The sequence below is a fragment of the Filicampus tigris genome, chromosome 12 (assembly GCF_054856515.1).
Source record: "Filicampus tigris isolate MCC_2025a chromosome 12, RoL_Ftig_1.0, whole genome shotgun sequence".
In the NCBI taxonomy this organism is placed as follows: domain Eukaryota; kingdom Metazoa; phylum Chordata; class Actinopteri; order Syngnathiformes; family Syngnathidae; genus Filicampus; species Filicampus tigris.
This window is the reverse complement of record NC_141228.1, coordinates 9,083,184-9,106,043: the sequence shown is the minus strand read 5'-3', so window position 1 is coordinate 9,106,043 and position 22,860 is coordinate 9,083,184. Positions and strand designations below refer to the sequence as shown.

Genomic DNA, 22,860 nt, shown 5'->3' with positions numbered 1-22,860 from the left:
AAGGTTCAACATGTTATTTTCTCACCATTTGTTGGGGGCTGTTATTGTGATGTACTATTTTCTAAATCCATCACAACATCACCAACCCGTTAAGTAGAGAGAGCAAGAGACACTGTGCATTAAAGGGCACATACAATAATACTGTATGTAAATAATAACAGTGTGGAAGACCCTACTGAAATTGTTTTATTATTAGTAAACATGATTGAAATAAAATTATTTCCTCGATTTTTCTTGTGATTTTTATTTCAATATATATTTGTTTGGCATTGAAGGCATGAAAAACCCACAGAAAAATCAAATAACAACCCAAACTAAATCAGACTTAATGTTTCAAATAAAACTCCATCTTATATAGCAACTATGTCAAACACACACTGAAATAAGTCCTGGCAAAGCAAAAAAGCTTAACTGCTGAGGTTGAGTGTACAGTTATTTTATTGGAACATTCATAGGGATGACTTCAAGATTTCCATAATTTCCCTGATTATTAACACTGAAATAATTATTGTACAGTATTGGCGTTCCAATAGAAACAGCAGACACAGCAGCAAACATGGTTTATGTTGTACCAGAAGTAATGAATAAACGTGATTTATATACACAGTTCAATTAAAACAGGTCATTTAATAAAATAATAAAGAAGCACAAAGGCATAGTAACATACAATGTCAGCGTACATATATGTAAATATACTGTATATATAAATATATATTTTAGATTTTTTTTTTTAAAGAATTTTGAGAAACTTTGGAATATCAATAATTCATTACAAAGGCAGTTGATGAAATAGCTTAACCAGCTTTGGTTTATTGTAATCAAATGTTTATTAAAGTTTGTAATCACATTGAAAACCCTGTTGGTCAAAAGGGTACTGTTAAATGAAACCCTAAAAAAAAGGCTACTCAAGAGAAGGCAAAATGTGTATCGTGGTTTACCGAGGCAAAATCGGATGTGCACTCACCGAAAGTACAGAACTAGTACAGTATGCAGTATCGGAGTATGGAAGAGTTCCACCATCACATTCTTTAATTTGTGCATAGAATGCAAGAGGCCAGATATCATGAAGGTAAGAAGCATAAGAAATGAATGAACTATGAAATTCATGTTAAAATTGGACCTAATAAACTGTTAAAACAGTATAAGTATAATGAAGTAGCATTGCATTACTTTTGCATTCAATACAATGGATGTTACACAATTTTACTAGCAGACTATGAATGTCAAATAAAATTCTATTGTGCCTTGCGGCCAAAGTTTGATGGAAATCTAAATTCACAAGAGAGATCCTCAAAGTAATGAATGCAATACAGGAAATGTCTCCAAGTCTTCACTGTTCACTGTGTGATGATAACCTCCCTATAATAGTTACAAGACTGTTTAATGGCCTCGACTAGACCTGGCGGCCATGCAGGGCTACCATCATTACAGCACTGAAAGTCACAGAAATTTATGCTTTACTGCTAGAATCTATATTGCCCCTGACACTTTGTTTTTATAGCTCTACCACTCGATTCATGTATCTTTTTTTCTCATACATTCACTGGTGGGGGGACGACTAAGGCTTCTTCTATTCTTACTGCCATTTGCAATTTTTTTTTTTTTTCACGCTTCTGCTCTCATCATCCCTCCCCAAGTTTGCCCAATTTCTGTTCGGTTCAGCGGCAGGGCAGTGGGTCATGACACTGGCTTGATTTTCACACTGTTCCCTCTATTGAACGACACATCACATTAATCGGGGTTAACAACTGCGCCGGTGCCTTGCTGAGCAGGGCTCCCATCGGCTTAACGCGGCCTGGCTCTGGTGATCCAGATGGGCTGGAATAATCTGTGCTCTGGTTGAGAGTGGAGGCACATCTTGGCAGGCTGATTGCCTGGCTTTGGCTGACGGTGCTTCATTTAGTTGGAAAATTAAAATGGTGTCACAGGGGCTCAGATAAACAATGAATTAGAAAAAGTGATGAGACAAAACAACATGGCAAAGACAAGAGACAAAGAGAGGAGATAGACTCGAGGTGACTGCCAAGCAAACCGCGTGTATTTTGTTCATTTTTGATTGGACTGTTATATTTTGACACATCCTGAAACATGTTTATGATAAACAATATTTTTCAAGCAGCACACTACTCAAATCAAAGTACACACGTTTTGTTTTCTGTTTACAAAGTTGTCCTGCTGTTATTATTTACAAATTCAACGCTCAACCCAATTAAAACTCATTCACTGCCAAAGACAAGTTTATTTGTCTTTTCACAGTCCAGCCATTAAGTTATTCAATCCCAGGAACTTATTTATATATATTTTTATATCTATTCATATTATTATTTATTATTATACTATCTATTTATATTTTTTTCTTATTTTTTCAAACGTTAGGGTAAAAGAGGGTCTGAAAATGTCTGGCAGTGAATGAGTTAAACAGTTTTCAAATTCCCACATTTCAAGTTCCACTCCAGCTCTGCAGGTGACGAAAATGTGGACATCAAAGGAGTTGACAAATGTCCCCCCGACCAAAAAAATAGCTGTCCAATCAGTATCATTTGTTCTTTTAATTGAAAAAGATAATTTAATAAAAGAAAACTTAACTTATTTTATTTGATTTTAAACATAACATAAAAACAATGAAGAAAAAAAACCCTCCTGACTTGAATGTCAGCTTCATGCACTTTATCTGGCACGGAAGATATGCTTTCATCACCACTGTTTGCCTGTCCAATCGCATTGTTTTCATCTTAGTCATGCACAAAGAACACCACGTGGACTTGGGGCAAATGACTTGAACAACACCTTTGTTTTCATCCATCTTTCAACATTGCTCAAGGATATGTGAGGCTTTGCGTGTAGGCTCTATGTCCCACTTGAATGATTTTATTAGCTAACATGCTAATGTATCTTTACTAATGCTCATTACAAAACCTATGGGTCACATAACCACAACCAACTAAATATTCAAATAAAATGTATTTTTAATATTCTTATAATTAGAATTAAAAAAAAAACTGTCACTTTTTTGAGTGTTTAAGAGTTGTATTTTTTTTTTTTTTTTTAGGTCTGCGTCCAACTTTCACAATAATGAATGTAATAGTCATCAACAACAACATATGATTTATATTAAGCCTTCCAAAGGACCCCAAAAAAGTTGGATGATGCTGCAACATGTAAAAGGGATTACGATTGTAATAATCAAAACAATTTCACTTGAAATGTGCTTAAATATAAGGGAAATGTTGTTATTGCTCTCCAAAGACTGGCACCATTTCAGGGCCATCTCTTGCCAAAGCTTGTATGGGCTTAGACAACCCACAACCATATAGGCCAAGTGCCATAGAAAATACATTAGTCGGATTATTGTTCAAACAGAGAAGAACCTTTACGTTAACTCTTATTCTTTTGGGGACTAAAGGAAGTAACTTTTGGTACAGTGATATTTTCAGATGGTTATAACTGTAACTAGTACTTTTAACAATTACAAAAAATAAGTAAATGTGTCTCACTGCTGCATTATTGGCTGTAATGATCCTGTTCTGTACATCTTTTCAAAACATGGTTCTAGATGCATTTTCATGGCTTTTTGCAGGGCCCTTAAAATAACGTGGCAAACTTGTGCTTCTAAAGAGCTAAGTGCATAATAAATCAAACAAGAAACACATTGTTAACAAAACTACAATGAAAATCACACCTACTCTAAACAAAATGACAAAGATTATGTGGGTGAAAGTCAGGTAATAGCCCCATTCCTCCTAAAATGGAAATATAAATACTCCTAAACGAGGTAATTCAAAGAGTCAGCATATAAATACACACATAAGGATATTTAAGAAATAAACTGCATTAGAGACCAAAAGAAGTTCAGGTTTTGAAAACAAATCCTATTTAAATATCAAGGTGTATTTTTTGCTCAGAAAGCACCGGCTTCTCTCCAATCACAGTTGCATACTTTGAGCAAAGAGAGGGGTTAAAACTAAAAATGATTTCGAATTCACATCTAATGTGAGATTTCTTTTAAAGATCGAAGACGGGTATTGCTAGAAGAAAGGATGACTGAAGCATGACCTGTTTAGCAAAAACATACTGCCAGTTTGGTCCTGGCTGTATGCTGTACATATTTCATTATTCATTCATTCACTTAGACAAAAATAAATAAATATATATATATATATATATATATATAAAGTCACAAAAATAGAGAGGTCTATTTTGAAAGCAGCTAAGCCATACCTAGCACTTAAGCTAACATTTTAAACTTAGACTGAAGTCTTTCACACATCTCCAACCCTGGTACCCTATTTTTTTTTCTCCAAAAGCAGACCTTTTGTCACTGTACATCCTTAATTTTGCTGCTACTATGTGCCACTCTTTTAAGACCCATAAGCGTCTTGTTTTTGCCACACCGCGCCTTTTCAGAGTGACACGTTTTATTAATTTAAAAGGATTCAAGTGCGGCCCATCGTGAGGACACTCGCATACTTTCACAGGTTTCTGTTGGTGCCACCATTTTGATTTGACTGTGTAATGGAACACATTCGCAAAAAAAGAATGTGTGACACGAAGCACAACTAAATATTTTACGGGCCTGACATTTCATGCTCAAGCTTTAGAGTATACTTTTATTTATTACCCATCTCGGTTACTGTCATGAAAGTCTTGTAAAGTGGGTCCTTTTTGAACTATCAACTTCTTGCTCAAAGCATGTGGCAGTGCAAAGGAAAAAGGTGGAAATGGAGGGAAATTATGTTGCAGTATGGTTTTAGCAATAGGGAATCTGGGGATGGGAGGCTAAGCCATGTCAGTGTCACAGGCAGAGCACATCATCCAAATGTATCCCAGCCAAATCATTAATGAAGCCCAGAAGATACAAAAAAAAAAAAAAAAAACAATATACTTAAACTCTAAATGCCCTCATTTGCCCTTTCGAGAGAAAACCACAGTTCACCAAAAGTTCACGTCTGTTATAATTGTCGATCCTGCCCTTCTATGCCTCAAACTATCCCTGTGATTGGCTGGAAACAAGGAACCAAACATACCCTGACTACTGTTGATATGACACTCGACGTGTTCTACACCTCTGACCCTGATATGCTGGGTCGCTGTTCGGTCAGATTGTCGCTGCAGGCCAAGTGTGATTGGGGTTTGTGTGTGCGCAGTTGTGGTTGGTGATGCGGGGGGTGGGGAGGGGCAAGAAGAGGTAAAAGCTCAAAATATCTCTATATCTGGCCTTGTGACATTTTAGAGTCCACAACGCCCCACATAAAGAAAGTTCAACTGGAGTTCATGGTTGAAGCCACACCCCCTCGCCACGATGTCATCAGGCAAGCGGCGTGACATCACAGGCAAGAAATACTTCAACTTGTCACCTGTTTCCAATTCCGACACAGTGATGACACCTTGTGGGCCTTCAGCAACTGTAACATTCTACAACTGTTTGAAATATGTAGTCTTTTGGTACACCCCCGTTTACATTTTTTTCCCCATTTTATTTTAGTTAAAAGCGAAAAACAGTTCACTTTATCTTTATCTTATTTGACCAAAAAAACTCAACCAAACCAACTAAAAAAACTATAAATTTATTTGATCACTGCACAATTAAAAGTGTATGTCACAGCAATCTTATTGTTAACAGCAGTGATAATTACCAAAATCCTTTTATAGGATTCGGCTGCGTGTACAAATGCAATTTACATTTTGTATCTCTAATCAGGGACTTTATTCATTTCATAAATACGGTATAAATAATGCAAATACAAATATAATTTTAAATTATACTTAATGTAATCAAATCACATCAGTGAGCATTTTCTCATTGAGAATTTTTCTGTAATATACTTCACATTTTTTTGCTTGCAAATAATGTTCCAAACAGATATGACACAGATTACAAAAAAAGTATGCATTAAAATCTATGGCATTTAATTTACTTTGACAATTATATTCAGAGCTATTTGTTGCCCATGAATAGTTATAGCAATCTGTTTTCTGTTCCTTGTGAATAATCAACTGATTTAATTGAAAAAAAGATACCCAGTTTAAAAACACATTAGAGTTAATGTACAGTTTAATAATTTACAACATGATTCCTTGAAAAAACATTTAGCGCAAACAGGGTTAGTTATAACAAAATTGGTAGCTACCCAAATAATAGTAGAATCAACATTCATAATTATTCAGAAAAATATATTCGGGCAAAAAAAATCTATTTCTCTGTTCATGATATTTTGGGGTTTGTTAAACTTATACTGTATTATTAATTATTAAAACGTTTACTTTGGCAAATAAATATACAATATAAAATATATTAACCACATGTAACTGGACATACAACCATTTGCCACAAAAATTACAATCACAAGAACGTTTGACTATAAATACTTCCCTGACAGACTTGCGTGGATGAAGCATTAAGTTCAATTGTCATCCATTAGAAGTCCAAGTGTGCCCACTAGTGCGAAGAATAAGTACTACACCATGACCAGAAAATATTTTTTGTTGTGCCGTCTTGAAAGCAAGACAGAAGCTATTGAATAACTTTAGATGAAGCAACATCTTATATGGCAGGTAGATACAACTGGAAAATGTTAAATGCAGAACAGTTCTAATGCATTTTTTTTAACCAATAACTTAAATCAGTAAATATTGTCAGTGCTGGAGCACACGAAAGATGACAATTGGACATATATGTCACTTGGATTCTATATTCACCAAACCAGTCCTTTGATCTTCATTTATGTGCATAGATGCCCTGTGGTGGGGGCAGGAAAAAGTGGAACGGCCAAGGAACTTTACAGTTCAAAACAGGACATCCCACTTTGCTCTGGCAGAAAGGGGGGGGGGGGGGGGGGAGTATTAGATACAGATTTTCAAGCCATCTTCACACAAACTACTACTATATAAAGGGCAGAACTGACCTAGGCAGCGTAGTAATAAATAAATAAATAAATAAATAAATGGTGCAACAACAATCATTTTCAAAACAAAGTAGTGAAACTGGCACTGTACTCCCAATGAGTTGTCTCTGGTTTGAAGAGTGCCTTCTCAAAGGTTTTTCACCCAGATTTATATCGGGCTCACACACTGTGCTCCAAATTATGCAAATGTTATTTTTTTATTTTCCTAATATCTACTAATTAACTGCAATGGGCATAAAAGGAGATGCAATACAATTTTATTTATATAACGCATAACAGCATGCAATCAAATAAATGGCCAAATGTTCTAATGTAAATTGTATGTTAAAATGTTTTGATTATAGCTTCCTATTTCAGTACCAGTAAATACTGTAAGACCTATTGATGGAAATTCACCATGAATATTTTCACATTTTCAGTTCTTTTTAATTGATAAAACTTCAAATTTTCTTGTGCGTAATAATTTGGAACAGTGCATTTGAAGTTTTTGGGGGGAAATTAAAAAACTTCTTATATATTTTCCTTCTGAATCCCTTGAAAAGGATGAGTTTTTATTGTACTCTGCAATTTCTGCATAACCGAATCTCTTTTCTTTCACAGTAGGTACTGTGTTCTTCTATTTGTAGACTTCCTATTCTTTTTTTTTTTTTTACCCCTATTTTATTCCTCTGCAGCCTGAGTTGATGTGACTTGCCAAAATGTTGCAGTGTTTCTAAAACCTTTGTGGCTTGTCAAAAAGTTTTTGCGCAAAATCTAGTCTCGTTGGTTTCAGGTAATTTCAGTGAACATTTTGGGATTTTCTTTTAATGGAAGAGTACTATCGCTTTTGCCTAACTGCATACATTTTTCTAGCATTAAATTCAATAAATTCCAAATTTGAATATTGGGCCCGGCTGATTAATTGGACGGTTATGGCACTTAAAACATCAGCTAAAAATAATCGGCCAAATAGCCTACATTTGCAGATTGTTTTTACGTTTTGTGTACTCTAACCATTTACAGCAGCTGTACACAAGTAACACTGGTTTCATTATTCATCACACGTAAATGTATACAATAACCTTGTATCCTTAAATATATATAATGAAATTTGTTGATAAATTCATTTTATATAACTGTCATTCAAAACAAAGCAAATGTTAGTTTTTTTAATATATTGACACTTGATCCCCACTATTCGCACGAACAGTGACCAGGCCAGCCGGCGAATAGTAAAAGTCTGTGTATAATTGACGTGCATTGAAATGTATTGGGGGGGCGGGGGGGTATTTATTTATTTAATGCATTACCTGTATATATATTTTCTAATTGATCGGCCAATTTAGCAATTAATCTGGATTTTTTTTCTCCAAAAAACTGGCATGAAAAAGTCCTTATCGGTCTGGCCCCATTCAAATGTTAAGACATCTAATTTTAAATTAATTGAAAATAGCTTTTGTACTAAAACAATAAAATATAGTATGCTGACTTGCAACTCATTGCTATCAACCTCACCAGATACTGTAAATTAAGAGATTTCTCCGCTTTCCGCTTCTTCCTCTTGAGAAGGTTCAACCAGCCGCTTGTAAGAGAATGCCAGCATCAACTGAAGAAAAATATGTCACATCAAAATTCAGTAGTGAACGCTTTTTTGCTCTCATTTCCATTCCTTCAAAATAGCGGTATGACAGCTATTTTCCCATCTTCAGGATGATTCCATGGTTATTTATTCTTCTTTTGAGAATTTTGGAACGTTCATAATGTGTTGATCAAATGCTTCATTGAACTTTCTTCTATGTTGCTTACCGTTAGGAGTGCCAGGAGCGCCATCATCACACCCATCATGATATACATGTTGTCAGTGAGGCCACCAGCCCACAGCGGACCCAGAATGGTGGCTAGACCTCCGACTGAGCGACGCACTCCCTGACTGAAACCTGGAAAGCCAGCAACGCGTATCATATTTGCAATTTGGCTAAACAGTGAGGTTGAGCACATTATAACAGAACTACAACATAATGAAGATTGCTAGTCAGTACATTTCAAAAATGTTGCCTTAAAAATTGTTTTAAAAAGTACTGTATATATACTAGAAAAAAAAAAGAAAAAGAAACTATGACAAAAAGGAAAACCAGCACGTAACATATACTTCACCCTCCAGGAGTATTTGCGCCCCTGGTTAAGATGTTTTCTTTAGCTTTGTATACGTAACCCCTTTTGCCAACTATACAGCACCTAATCTCCTTCTAGAATTATTCACAAGATGGGAGAATACAGAAAGAGGGATCCTCAACCATTCTTTGCACAATCTCACAAAATCGTCCAGCGAACTGGGTCCTCTACTCTGCACTCTCCTCTTTAGCTCTCAGATTTTAAATGGGGTTGAGGTGAGGGGACTGACATGGCTATGGGAAGAGCTTGATTCTGTGTCTGGCGAACCATTTCTATAATTTTCAGTACAAGTATGTAAAGCTGTGCAATTAATTGAAATTCAATTACAATTATTATGATCCACGATTACAAAATTGGCACAATTGTAAAAAAAAAACGATTATTAATATGCATTTATAGCCAAAGTACTACTTTTGTTTACACACAAGGAAATCATACTTGAAGTTATACATTTGCACCTTTTTTATTTTACAAAAACTAATTTTATAAATTTTATTTGTAACTTACATAATTATAGTGTTTCAAAGAATTTCATTTGTCTATGTTTTACAATTAAATATTTTCTTGTTTTGAAAAAAATTAAATGATCGTTTGAGTAACTGTGATTTTGATTATTACCAAAATAATCATGATTAATATTTTTTTCATAAATCGAGCAGCCCTAAGACTATGCTTCTGCAATAAAAACTGAATTCATTTTATGGCTTTTTAACATATCTTAACCAGGGGTGCCAATTAATTATGGAGAGCACTGTATCAAAATTTAGGCATAGTCATGAAAGACTGCATTTAACTGCATATGTTTCTCTGCAAAGCCAATGAACATTCAGGTTGTTCTTTTTTTTGTGATGTTCGTATCGGACAATCACAAATGTCTGATATGACTCTTGTTATTAATGAGGGTAAAAAGAGATCTTATCCAATTAAATTAAAGTTGCAATCTTGCGAGGTGAGAAGATTGTCCAAACAGAAAATCCAAATTAATATGTTGATACTTATCTACTGTGGGTTGTAATTTGTGCGTGGTGTTATGTAGGATCTGATCTTTCCTAAATGGAGTTCAAGTTTTATTTAGATCCATCCATCTATTTTCTATACCACATATTCTGTTCTGTTCAGGCTCACAGGTGAGCAGGCGCCTTTCCCAGCTGACTTTGGGCAAAAGGTGGACTACACCCTAGACTGGTCGCCAGTCAATCTCAAGGAACATAGAGACAGGCAACCATTCACATTCACACTGACATCCTCATGAGAAGGAACTGAACCCACGTTGTCTGCACCAAAGTTAGGCAAGTGTACTACAACACCGTTCATGACTTATCCAATTCCTTACTGATCCAAGGGAGTACCATTTCAAGCCCAGGACGAAGGCTGCTCAACTTATTCATTTTACATGCAAGTTTAAGCTTTTGCAATAATGCGAGCTTTCTGAGCTCTTTTCTGATATGTTTTAGGCTGCACCGTTTCTTACCTTGTGTTTTTTCAGAGGTAATTTTGGAGAAGAGGGAGACCTGGGCAACAGCTACAAATGGCAGACCCAGAACCTGCAGAAACACACCTATGATAAACTCTGCCAGCTGCCATGGGAAACCACCTACACAAAGACACAGTGATCAGGTTCATGAAAAGACCATTTTTAGGTGATGCACCATTATTGTAGGTTAGTTAAAACTTTTAGGCATTTGAAACAACCTTTGATTAACCCTTTGCCATTCCACCTGAACGAAAGGTGCACCAAAGTAAATTTGATGCTGTACTTGAGCCATTTGGAGTATCGGCATAGTTTTATCTTAAAAGATAGAAGAAGGCTGACCCACGGACGACCCACAGCCTTCTATGTATTCAAACTTCCATAATTCAGTGCCTGTAGCACTTGAAAAGATTCTGACAGTTGAGGAGAAAAACCCAAAGTGTTATCTTCAAAAAGAGACCAAAACTATGCCGATACTCCAAATGGTTCAAGTACAGCATCAAATTGACTTTGGTGCACCTTTCGTTCAGGTAAAACTGCCAGGTGGAATGGCAAAAGGGCTACCACATAGCCTTTTAAAGACAATTATGGATCAAGTTGGGAAAGACGTTACCTTGAATTAACTTTACGTTCTAAAAGTTTATTAGCACAACAAAAGAGTCAAAGAATCTTTAACAGCTATTTGGCAGATATTAGAGCTCTCTGTTCATGCTTTAACCAGAAGCAAAAACAATCCCTACAAGTCCCACAGGTTTGTGTCGGAGAAGCACATGATGCAGGCCATAGTGCAGACTAACCTAAAGGGTTAGCCAGGAAGATGAGGCACCAGACACAGGAAATGTTGCAAATGACAAGGCCAACTGCCAGAATCACTCTCTCAGCAACACGTTGACTCAGCCAGCGCACGAATAGGAAGCCAGCAATCACTTCCACGCCACAGAGAGAGTACATGAGGCTGTTCTCCAACTCCCCATAGTTGAAGTACTTTTGGGTCAGTGGTGTCACCATGGTCTGGAGAACAAGTGGATTATTACCAGTGCACATGCAACGGTGTTATTATAGGATTAAGACAACAGATTAAAAGACAAAGGATGCTCATTATATCCAGTAAAAATGAGATGATTTTTACTGTAATTTTTTTTTTTTTTTTTTTTCTGAATTGTACCTCCAGTGCAGTTTGATTAAAGAGAGTGATGAATTGAGCAGCCAGCAGCACAATCACCTCTTCTCTCAGGAATTCTGCGGAGATAAAGTTGATGCAAATCACGGTCAAAGAATCCACCAAAGTGTATGTCGGTATGTGTGTAGTCAATTAAAATTTCATGGTAATAGACAACCATAATATCTAGTCCATCAAGGATGTTTATTATATTTTTTGTATAAGTACAGTGGATATAATATGTCGTGCCAAACATACCTTTTGGAAATATGGCCAAATAGTTCAACCTTGAACCTGAAAATAACATATTTCTCTGTTTGTGTTTGGGATATTTTTTATGGTCCATTGAAACCAATGTTGAATTTTATGGCCATAATTACAAACGGCTTATTGGTTCAAACAACACTGCGTGTCACCCCTCAAAAAACACCTCAAGTGCAGCATGGTAGTGGTGACAGCATGCTTTAGTGCTGATTTTCTTCATCTGAAACCAGCGCCTTATTAGAGTTGGACGGAACTATGAACAGTTCAATTAAGCAGTCAGCGTTAGTACAAAACATTACATTAGAAGCAAAAAAAAAAAAAAAAAGCAAGGAAAGCCCACAAAAACAGCTGAAATTTGAGGTTACGCAAAGGCACATTACTTGGTGGCAACTCTGCTGACTTCAATACAACAAATTTAAATATGATTAATTCTGAACACAGCCACATCCCATCACAAAAGGATATGCACACTTGTTCAACCACATCATTTCATTTAATTTTAGTTCCTCCCTCAAAACGATTCAAATATTTTTTTCAACGTAGCAGTACAGGTCACAGTAATAGTTGCAAAGGTTTTGACATGATTCATCTCAGTCAGATTTTTTTTTTTTTTTTTTAATATCACAAAGATCTGGCATTTGAGCGGGGGTGTGCAGACTTTATACCCACTGTACCATAAAAGCCGCCTACCTCGGGAGACACTGAAGTTCTTAAAGGGACTGGAGGATTCGTGGGACACTGGTGGCTCAGGACATGGTGAAATATGATTCAAGGTTGCATCAGAAGTTGCAGTAGTGTGATTCCTTTGCGAGTCAGTGGCGGCCACAGAACCGTAGGAGTCTCTCAGCTCTTGAGATTGCATTAGTGGCTTTACCTCCTCATCCTCATCCTCATCCTCTTCCTCATCCTCCTCTCCAGTCCTTTGTTTATTCACCATGTCATTGCACTTGGTTTTAAGGGTGCCCTTCCCCCTTGGCAAAGGTGGCAGATCCCAGTACATGAAGACGACAACCAATTGAAGAAGAATCCACAATAAACACATGAATAACTAGAGGGAACAAAAGAAAAATATAAAAAGGTTCCATAAAATTAGTGTTTACCAATTGTGAAACTTTCTCAATGTGTTTAATGCAAAAACTTGACGTTTCAGATGACGAGACAAGACTAGACAAAAATTAAGGCGGGTGTTCTTTCAGATGTTCAAAATGTACGCAGATGTTCAAAATGCACGCTCATCACGTGCTGATTGTTTAAAAGGAGCTGAAATGATTGACCGCACATCTTTTAAAGCTCAGTCTAATCATGCAGGTTTCATGTAAATCAATTTATCTTTGACATTTTACAACCATGGCCATCTTATGTGTGTTAGCTACTGCTGTGAAAATGCAAGGATTTTAGGCTCGTGAGTGTCTAAAAAGTGGAGTGAAATGTAGAATTTTAGACCTGTTGCTGTCACCACACAAAAAACAAACAACTGTAGAAATACTTTAGATTTTCGGCCTTATGCTCGAGAGAAAGATCAAAACGCTCCAGTAAAGGGTGGGTGCTAGTCTTGTGGTTAATAAGCCATTATATTTTGGTTTTGCTTGTTTGATAATTATGTTTTTAATGTGGTACTATTTTGCCAAAATTATGTAATTTACTATACGTTTATTAAGTATAAAAAAGTGACGAAAACTGGATTAAATGCTACGTGTATAGAGGCTAATTATTTTCCTAATTTAGATATCAGAAACCCTCCAACGTATGATTGAGCGCACTCAAACTACTGTACATCAGACATAAGAAACATATTGTTGAATTAAACATTTATTCTATTTAGACAGACTTATTGACTCCTTACCCCTGGTGCGGTGAATGTATTGACCACAAAAGGACCAAGAGGGAAATCACACAGTCTCAGAAAGATGTTTAACGCTGGACCTACATCAAAGGTAGAAGTAAAATTTGGTCAACAGGCATAAAGTCATGACAAAACAGTAGCTGATCTTTCTGCCTAATTTCCATTTTGAGCATTACAGCAGAGGCATCCATCCATCCAGCCGTCCGTCCACCTTCTAATGTTTATCTTCAGAGCTGGGCATACCGCCTATGTGACGGACCGGATCTGATAAACGATAGACGTAAAACTTTAAAAAAAATTGTCGGACTAAGCGTAGTCGGAAGGCCTTTTTTTTTCCCCCGTCTGTTTTCACCAAAGCGAGATTTGAAAGGAAACACTCACCGTGGCATGGAAGCCTCACGCGGCCAGACTAAATGCATCTCCTTTAAATGCTGCAAGGCTTCCGAGGTCATACACAAAGATACATAAAGCTCCCAAAAGGTCCTGGAAGGTGCTGAAAGGAAACGCATTTAGTCCAGCCGCTGGAAAGGATATGGCTTCATTCTGTCAGGATTAACACTATAGATCAGGGGTGGGCAATTACGGCCCTTGAGGGCCGGCATCCTGCATGTTTTCTGTCACCCTGGTGTAACCCACCTGATTCAAATGATCAGAATCGTTGACCAGCTTCTGCAGACCTTGCTGATTATATGATCATTTGAATCAGTTGTGTTCCAGCAGGGAGGGATGGAAAACAGGCAGGATGCATTCCATTTGGCGTAGCTGTGTGTTTATCATTGTGCAGTCTAGTCCAATGTCGACACGTGATGGTTATCTTAGTGACGCGTTCAAATATGGCAGCCAGCTATATTATTGTTTAAAGTTATTTAATGTACATGAAAAATGAGGTTAAATTAATTATAGACAATTGACTTTTCGTTGCTGCAAATGGTGTACATATGAGAAGTATTCCTTTAATTTCAAAACGTACTCATCGCTCTGTATTAAGTGTTTTTTTTTCAAAGTCACACTTCTCCTAATGCACAATAACCGCCCATTATGGATGAACGCCAACATATACATCTCCATGGTGAGCTACAATTTAAAAGAAAAAAAAATAGCAATAATCCATCCTTGCTTAATTCATTTCATACAGCATTGGAGCACTCACCAATCAGAAGGCCCACTTGTCGACAGACCATGACAGCGGCAAACACAGTTGCGCGATCTTCTGAGGCTGTGCTTCTGGTGAGCAAACCGAATATGGATGAGCCAGCGCCTGTGCCAATGCCTGAAGAGAACATGTCCAGCATAACTGCATTACAATGCTGATCTATTTTCTGACATGCTATGGACCAAACCAGTAAGCAGAGCTGGGCACTTGACCCTTTTTGGCCGGTCCGGCCGCGACCCTCCACCCTTGACCTGGGTACCCTTCCGGCGCGCGACCCCCCGCCCTTATTCATAAAAATTATCACCCCGGCCCAAATAAAAAAGTGTCCGCCGCCGCCGTCGGAGAGATGCTAACGGCAGAAGCTTTTTAAGGATCATTAGCTGGCTAATTTACTATTCAAACCCGCTGTGGACACTGTGGACACAAACACGCTTCAAAATGCGCCACTAGTACTTTACTACTTACTACCCAACTCCGTGTGCTTACTTCCATTGCGAGCCTCGGGATTGGTTTTGTCGTATTGTATAATTATTTGGTTCCAACAGCTGGCCAGAAGTCACAGCCGACAAGTTATTTATTTTGCACACTTCCCCTCCTTCACGGCCTTCAAAAATAAAAGCATCCCAGCAAACCACTATACGCAGCAGGTTTGCTACGGCTTATTTCCGGAAGTAGGAAAGACGCCAGAAGAAGTGCATGAACTCCACCTTGATGTGAAAGCGTCATACTTGAGTCAGTGCTACGCGCAGCTTGAATATACTCTTGGACACAAGTTGTTTTGAGACGGTTGAGTTCCAAGTCCAAGTGTAAAAAAAAAATTACAGTCAGTTTAATGGAAAAATCAATAGAATAAATGATGCTAAAAATACTACATAGGGACATACAAACTACAGTTTTCAATGCCTACGCAGCAACAAAGTACTGTAAAATCTTCCAAAAGTATGTACAATGACAAAATGTCACATATATGCATCATGAGGCCTTACCTGCCACCAGTCTGCTCGACAGTAGCAGCCATTTGGAAAAGCCCATAAAGTACATGAAGTTACCTGAACAGTTGAATATAAAACAGAATTAGTTTTTGGGCTTTTCACAAGCACATGCAAGTTACTCATCTTAGTGCGAGAAGTGTGAACTCACCCACAATCTCAAAAAGGTTGGCAAACAAAATAATCTTCTTGGTGGTTCGCGTTCTATCAGACCAGTGGCCAAACAGTGGTCCTGACAGGAGGCCGCTCAGACTGAATGCTGACAGGGTCAAACCCAGAAAGTATGATGGCGCCTCTAATGTTTGCAAATACCTCCATATAGTGGGCAGTATCACAGCTAGGGACAATGATAGAACAATTGGAAATAAATCATTAAGCACTCCTGCTCTAGGGAGTCACATTGGTAAAAATGAAAACATTTAGGCTTGTCCCTGTGGATTCTGGGAAAGCTCTGCTTTAACTTTGGATTGAACTTGAGCCAGCATGAGGGATGTGTATAGAGAGGCCTGAGAGAGTCACTAACAGCTCTCAGACAACTACAAATCTAGAAATCATTGTCTTGGGCAACATGATGATTTAAAAACATATTTCAAAATTAAGATGTACTATGTACAAACAAATCCCACATGTAGCCATGCTTCAACTTATGTAGTAATGTTTCTACAATTAACCATAACTACAGTTCAAATCTTAGCATTCCATGGACAAAGCAGATGGCTGACTCATTTTAAGTCACATTTCCTAAATGAATGTGCACAGGAAGACACTTTTAAACACTTGTCACAGTGTGAATGGCATTGTCACATCTCCCAGACAAAGATGCATTTATGAGATAGTAAAGCGATGGGTTCCAAATTCCAACGTATAGCCTGTCAGTGTCATAACGTGATCTGATTGTGTTCACTTGTTTCAATGACGCAACTTTCAGATTTTGCAATTTGATGTCTGCAAAGGTAGACATGTTGGGATATAAATCGTGTCTGAATCACTTCATGTCTAAGCAGATACTCTATAGTCTTTTTTGGTGTTACATCACATGTAGTTAGAGCCAGACGAAAACTAATCAGTCAGCAGGACAGGTACTTATACTTTAAGAGTTAAGATCGTGAGAATACTGACAGTGGTCAAAACAAGTATAAATGTTGTAGGCCATTCATAGGAACAACCCAAAACGTAAAATAAAATCCTTGTCCATTTTAGATCAAGTTCAGATTTAAATCTGAACGTTGCGTTTCCATGCAGGCTCAATGTTGTCTAGGTTACAGACAAAATAAGAACATGCACTAGTGTTCAAATAAAATGTTCACGGTCATCATGTACATACAGTACACACCGCCATTTTAATATAGATAAACTTGCTCAAACCTGTTGTTAAATTTGCAGTGTTAACTGATCCTATTATCTTAGCTGTTAAAATGTACCGAACTTAATGGATAGACACAACGGATAGGTTCAATGTGATCAACTTCAGGTTATCAAAGTTTAAAGACTGTACATGCAAGCTAACGCCATATGGCATTTTCAAAGGGATATTTACCATATTCCACGCCGCTCAACAAAAAGATGAGTCCAATGGTAAAAAACGTCAGCTTCCTTCTCCGTCCATGATCCATGGTGATGGGCTGCTATACGCTTTTAGTGTTAACCCTAATTTTTCCGCATATATATATTTACATTTTAGCATCTCCGCAAGACAACGTAGTGAACATAATCTTTGAAGAACTGCTTCTAATAAGAGCAAGTGCGTTTAACATACTGCAACGTGTCTCCGGGACACAGGAAATGTACCTAACAGTCGACAAGCACTTCCTTCTCCTATTAGTTGTAAAGTTTGTGCCTGGTCGTATTCAAAAGTCCGACCAGTACAACTGACAGCACATTTACGTGAAAAAGGTTGCACAAGAACCCGACCGACTCCTGCGCATTTTAATCCAGCAAGCATCACTTCCGGGTATCTGATTACACCTCGACCAATCACAAACTCGGATTCACCTCAGTGGCATGAATTAAGGTGCGCCTCTAAAGAAAACATTTTTCAACGAAACCTAGAAAATGGACAATTTCCTCCCGCACCCAAAATTATCCTTCACAGCACACTAGTGTGCGACGGCACCATGGTTGTGGATTACTCATCTTGATGAATCTATCTGATATCTGACCATTTTAGACCATAGGAATAAGTCCCCCTCCACATTTACTGTAAATGTGCAAAGTGTACAAGCTTTTCCTGTGCTCTCATATCTTCACTCTTTTGCAATTCTCTCTCCTCATGGTGTCACCATCCTGTGACATCCATTACCAATGTGACATTGTGCTGAAATTCCACACAACACTCTGTCCCTTTCAGTTCTACTCTTAATTAAATTTTGACTATTGAGTGTCCACTTAACAGGCACCAGCATGCCGGGAACTAAATGGTCCTCTGCCAGTTTGGGAACATGTTTGAAATTTCTCATACTCAAATTAGCACACCCAGCCCAAAACATTTTAAAAGCGCAAAAGTGATACTGTTTGAGATGGGAGTGGTTGCTGATGACACATGGCTCATAATTTTATTCTGAGAGAATGAAGTTAAAACTGTTTTTTTTTTAATACAGTATAATGTGCATGTTCAACGTGCATTGTGCAATGACAAAACAGCCTTTTCAATTTTTTTCTCTACTCTGTTATAGGCAAAGTGCTATTTGAATTTGCTAGAGTTGTTGTGTTCATTATTAAAGGTGTGGTCAGGAACTAAAATTTGCAAGCCAATGTGTCAAACAGCCCCCAAAGTATAATAAAATTAAACTGCAGTATGATCAACTAGTTCAGTGCTGTGTATTATATTAGTAATTACCGTATACAAGTTCAATTTTGTGACAATGCAAATAATAAACAAATTAGTCAGTCAAATTAAACCACAAACTATATCTTTCTGTTCCGAACCACAAGTAAATGAATATTTACGTTGAATGCCCAAAAACATGAAAACATAATCATCTTTGTATAGTTTAACAAAACTATGTTTGTCTATTGTGTATTAAGACCAGATCATATTTTATAATCAATTTATGGAGATATCCAGGTAATTTCAAAGCCACATACTTCTTCTTGCTACTGGACTGGAAGATGAAAATGTTCTGCACCTTTGTTCCAATTTGAGGTTTCACCAGGTTTAAAATAATCAAAAATTGCAGTTTTATAAACCCAAAACCATAATATGTTTTTTGCAAACATTACTGTTCCATAATTCTGAAACCACAAAATCAATTCAGATGTACAGTATGCAAAAATGAAAGAGCCCTTTTTTATATATATATAAAAAAATCTATTTACAGATAATTAGAAGGTGGGGGTTGAAGCAGTTAAGTTTCAGTCTAATTGTTAGTCCATTTCTCAAGTGGAATGTTTTTTTTTTTCCCCATTGTATATATAAAACACTTATGCTCTACAGGTATAACCTCCGTTTGTTATCACTGTGCTCGGTTCAGTATGGTTTTCATGCAGCCTGTGATAGGGTGGCATTGAGGAGAAGAGGGGAGGGCTGAGTTTTAGAAGGCCAATTTCTTCATGAGGAGGTACACCCTGGAGTCCACCTCGAAGCCATGAAGGTTGTTGGCGTCCCCTTGCAACCTCATGAGGAGGCCACCGTAAGAGACGTAGGCAGAGCTGAAAATGGAGAGGACGTATTCAAGACAATTCATGCAGGAAATGTTATACATTTAAAGCGGAAGTCAACCCAAACACATTTTTTTCAAGAATATATTCCCAGCAGGCCCACTAGTTGAAACACAGCATTCTGATTGATTTTGCGTTTCTGGAATATAAGGTAACCAGCAAAATGCACTCATTTTTAGCCATCTCTGGGGCGGCAATTTTGTCACTTCTGTCGACTGAAGATGACATCACAATTGCTCAGGGCTCAGGTAACGACCAATCACGGCTGACCTGTTTCCTGAAGCTGAGCCGTGATTGGTCGTTACCTCAGAGATGGCTAAAAATGAGTGAATTAACACTTATTCCACAAACGCAATATTTATCAGAATGCCCTGTTTCAACTAGTAGGGCTTGCATAGAACAAATTCTTGAAAAAAAATGTTTGCGTTGATTTTCTGCTTAAGAAAGGTACTTTCCTCTTTTTCTCACACATTCCATACCTTCATAAGCATTTATAACTACACAACAGAGGGTGATAACTTAGTAAAAACACAAGTCATAATTTACAACCACCAAAGCAGATACTTTAGAGCAGGGACATCTCTCATTTTTGTAGTTTTGGTTTCCTAAGCTGTTTTGACTGTGATACAATATAAATGTATTATCGTCTCATGCTATTATTACTTGTACACAACAAATTGATGGATGATTAGTTTTAAAATCAAAAGTTAATGAAAACATTTATAAAGCAATTATTAAATTAATTTTCAAAAAGGGGTTTAGTAGCAAACGTTTGCATTATATATCCAAACGTTAGTAAAGGAAAAAGTGATTGGCAATTTTCGTACAGATTTTAACAAGAAACAAGAAGACAATACACATTATTTGCTTTAACCCATTAAAGCCTAAAGCACCTGACTCAACAGCTCCCCAAAACCTAAGGTCGTCTTTGGAATTACCCTCGAAAACCTGAAGTTTTGCCAGAAATTCAACACCTACAAAATAATTAATATCTCAGCCCCTGTAGCAGACAGAAACATAATTCCAAAAAAATCTGAGAGTTTAGCCATGTGGCTTTCACACAGGGCCGAGTTGATTAATCTTTACTGTTTCAATCGAAGACGTAAAAATAAAGTGTCAGTCCAAGAAAAGCACTACCGGTACTTTTAATTTAAAAAATAATCGAGTAGTAATCACCATCCTCTTTTCTGTTACACAGATGTCAATAGCTGTCTACGAACATGTATTTTAACCAAATATCGCGTTCGACTGGTTCTACTGGTTCAAAGCCCACAAGCGTGTCATCCACAGTATATCACTGCCGTTTGTCATTTAAGAGCTCCCGCTACCGCGGCGCCCGCCATTATGACTCGAAAGATTTCTGTAACATCCTCCACGGGCTTACGACACCATCACGTGTGTATTCTGCTGCATTTCATTGGTTAAGAGACTGAGAATTAAACAACACTGTAAATAGAAAATGAGGTATACACTCTCCCGGCTTTAAGGGTAGAAAGACGAAACAGCACTCCCCGCTCTAGTGGTTGAAACGCGGTTATGCGCTCCCGGCCTTAATGGGTTAACAGGCCACATAACGTGATGTGGTGGCTCAGTTTGAAACGTGTGCTATGGATTCTTAAAATGTGATAGTTTTTAACTCTCAATTCTTTTTAAATAATATCGACTAATTACCATTGAAATAGTAAAACTTATTATGGAACAGCTTAGTATGGAAGATGAAAGAGGGAAAAGAAAGAAAAAAAAAAAATCACTCACAGGCGTGTTGCAGCTTCTGTTGAAGTCTCATCACCCTCAATCTTATAAACCTTCCCATACATTACATAATCAAATTGGTCTGATCTGAAAATGTACAACAATGAAATTCAAAGTCAAAAAAATAAAATATTATTTTAACACAAATGTGTCAATGCGGATTAGTCGGAACATACCGAGATGGTCTGTCATCTTGAGGGTTGTACTCCCCATCATCTGGCGTTCCATCTTCATACAATGTGCTGGCGATCACCAGTCTGAACTTGTCGCCTAAATAAGATGAACAGATTTTTACTGTGTACTTTCACATATTGTCGTATCAATTCACAGATTGACCATATATGTTTTTAATGGCCTTACTACATGCATATGGGTGATATAATTCATGAATTTGTAAGGCAAATAAAAAAAATGAAATGGTGCAACTGCTTTAGTGCAAAGATGTAAAACCTCACCAAGATCTACTGGATAGATTTGAATGTTCACATCCAAGATGAGGTCCATCTTAAAAGATTCACTTTCACAATGTAGACGAGACACTGTGGAAAATAGTCAATAATACAAGTAATTTAGGTTCACTAAATACAAAAATGAAGAATGATTATGCAATGATTTGCAAGAGGGGTTATCAATTGTATTCTACTAGCGTCCACCGGGAGGCATTGTTGAATTGTTTGAAATTGCTGATACAGTAAAATAAACACACCTCTATCAAACTTCTTGCCATCTGGATCGATGTCCTTTACGTCGAATATATCCTCAAAAAGGATTCCAGCCATTTCTTTCCCTGTTTCTGCCCACAGAAATAGAAAATATGACAAAATATAATAGTTTACTACATTATGTTAGAAAGTTGGGGGACAGACGTTGATGTCCCGAATTCATGATATAATATCATTATGGCATTTTACACAAGACAAATACACGAAATAAGATGTAAAAAGCACTGGTAAGACACGATTGAGCAGAAAGTGTGTCACCTCGCTCATACAAAAAGTTTGTCGAAAATATTGCAAATCTACAACTACACCAAGAAATCCCATGCTCTATCGAAAGTCGTTCTTAACTAAATTTCTATATGTCTATGTATGTCTATATGCTAGCTGATAGCTTTAGCGTGTTGTGCGCCTGTTTCCCGAACCTTACCTCTTGGAAGTTAATGTACTACGTTCTTCTATATTGTACACAGCCAGGATTTTCTGGCACAAGGTTGCGCGTTGTTACAAAGACGATGATTACAATCTGCACTTAATTTCTTGTTTGGTTAACTCGTCATTCATTCAAAAAGAACCGTGTGGCGGTGAAACCAAACAACGTGCTCAACCTTTGACATACCATCTACTTCCGGCGAGCCTCATAAACTGCTATTATTTTTAAATGAATGTTGTAACATATTCGATATGAATAAATCTTCACATGTATCCATGTGTTGTTTCAAAAATAAATCTAGGGAGATCGTGCTTATGGCACTGCGAACAAAATAAATACATATGTATATAAACCTTGCGACGTTTAAACA

The 22,860-nt window shown here is 37.3% G+C and overlaps 2 protein-coding genes across 3 annotated transcripts; both read right to left on the bottom strand.

Moving 5' to 3' along the window:
• Nucleotides 1-420: 420 nt before the first annotated feature.
• mfsd8l1 (major facilitator superfamily domain containing 8-like 1) lies at nucleotides 421-18,949 on the bottom strand. The gene is made up of 12 exons (XM_086047421.1): nucleotides 17,470-18,949; nucleotides 16,084-16,269; nucleotides 15,930-15,992; nucleotides 14,941-15,060; nucleotides 13,791-13,870; nucleotides 12,638-12,995; nucleotides 11,690-11,763; nucleotides 11,322-11,535; nucleotides 10,525-10,647; nucleotides 8,688-8,818; nucleotides 8,397-8,487; nucleotides 421-6,808 (listed from the first exon to the last, which is right to left on the bottom strand). Exons 1-11 carry the CDS (start codon nucleotides 17,543-17,545, stop codon nucleotides 8,410-8,412), a joined length of 1,503 nt encoding a protein of 500 aa, XP_085903547.1. The 5' UTR covers nucleotides 17,546-18,949; the 3' UTR covers nucleotides 421-6,808; nucleotides 8,397-8,409.
• A 240-nt stretch (nucleotides 18,950-19,189) lies between these two features.
• On the bottom strand, nucleotides 19,190-22,838 carry polr2h (RNA polymerase II, I and III subunit H). 2 transcript variants are annotated; one of them, XM_086047423.1, is made up of 6 exons: nucleotides 22,677-22,838; nucleotides 22,048-22,134; nucleotides 21,797-21,880; nucleotides 21,518-21,611; nucleotides 21,345-21,428; nucleotides 19,190-19,580 (listed from the first exon to the last, which is right to left on the bottom strand). In XM_086047423.1, the coding sequence occupies exons 2-6, from the start codon at nucleotides 22,118-22,120 to the stop codon at nucleotides 19,463-19,465; spliced, it is 453 nt and encodes a 150-aa protein (XP_085903549.1). In that variant the 5' UTR covers nucleotides 22,121-22,134; nucleotides 22,677-22,838; the 3' UTR covers nucleotides 19,190-19,462. The 2 variants fall into 2 exon arrangements, with proteins under 2 accessions (XP_085903549.1, XP_085903548.1); XM_086047422.1 differs by lacking the exon at nucleotides 22,677-22,838 and adding an exon at nucleotides 22,488-22,670.
• Nucleotides 22,839-22,860: the final 22 nt, after the last annotated feature.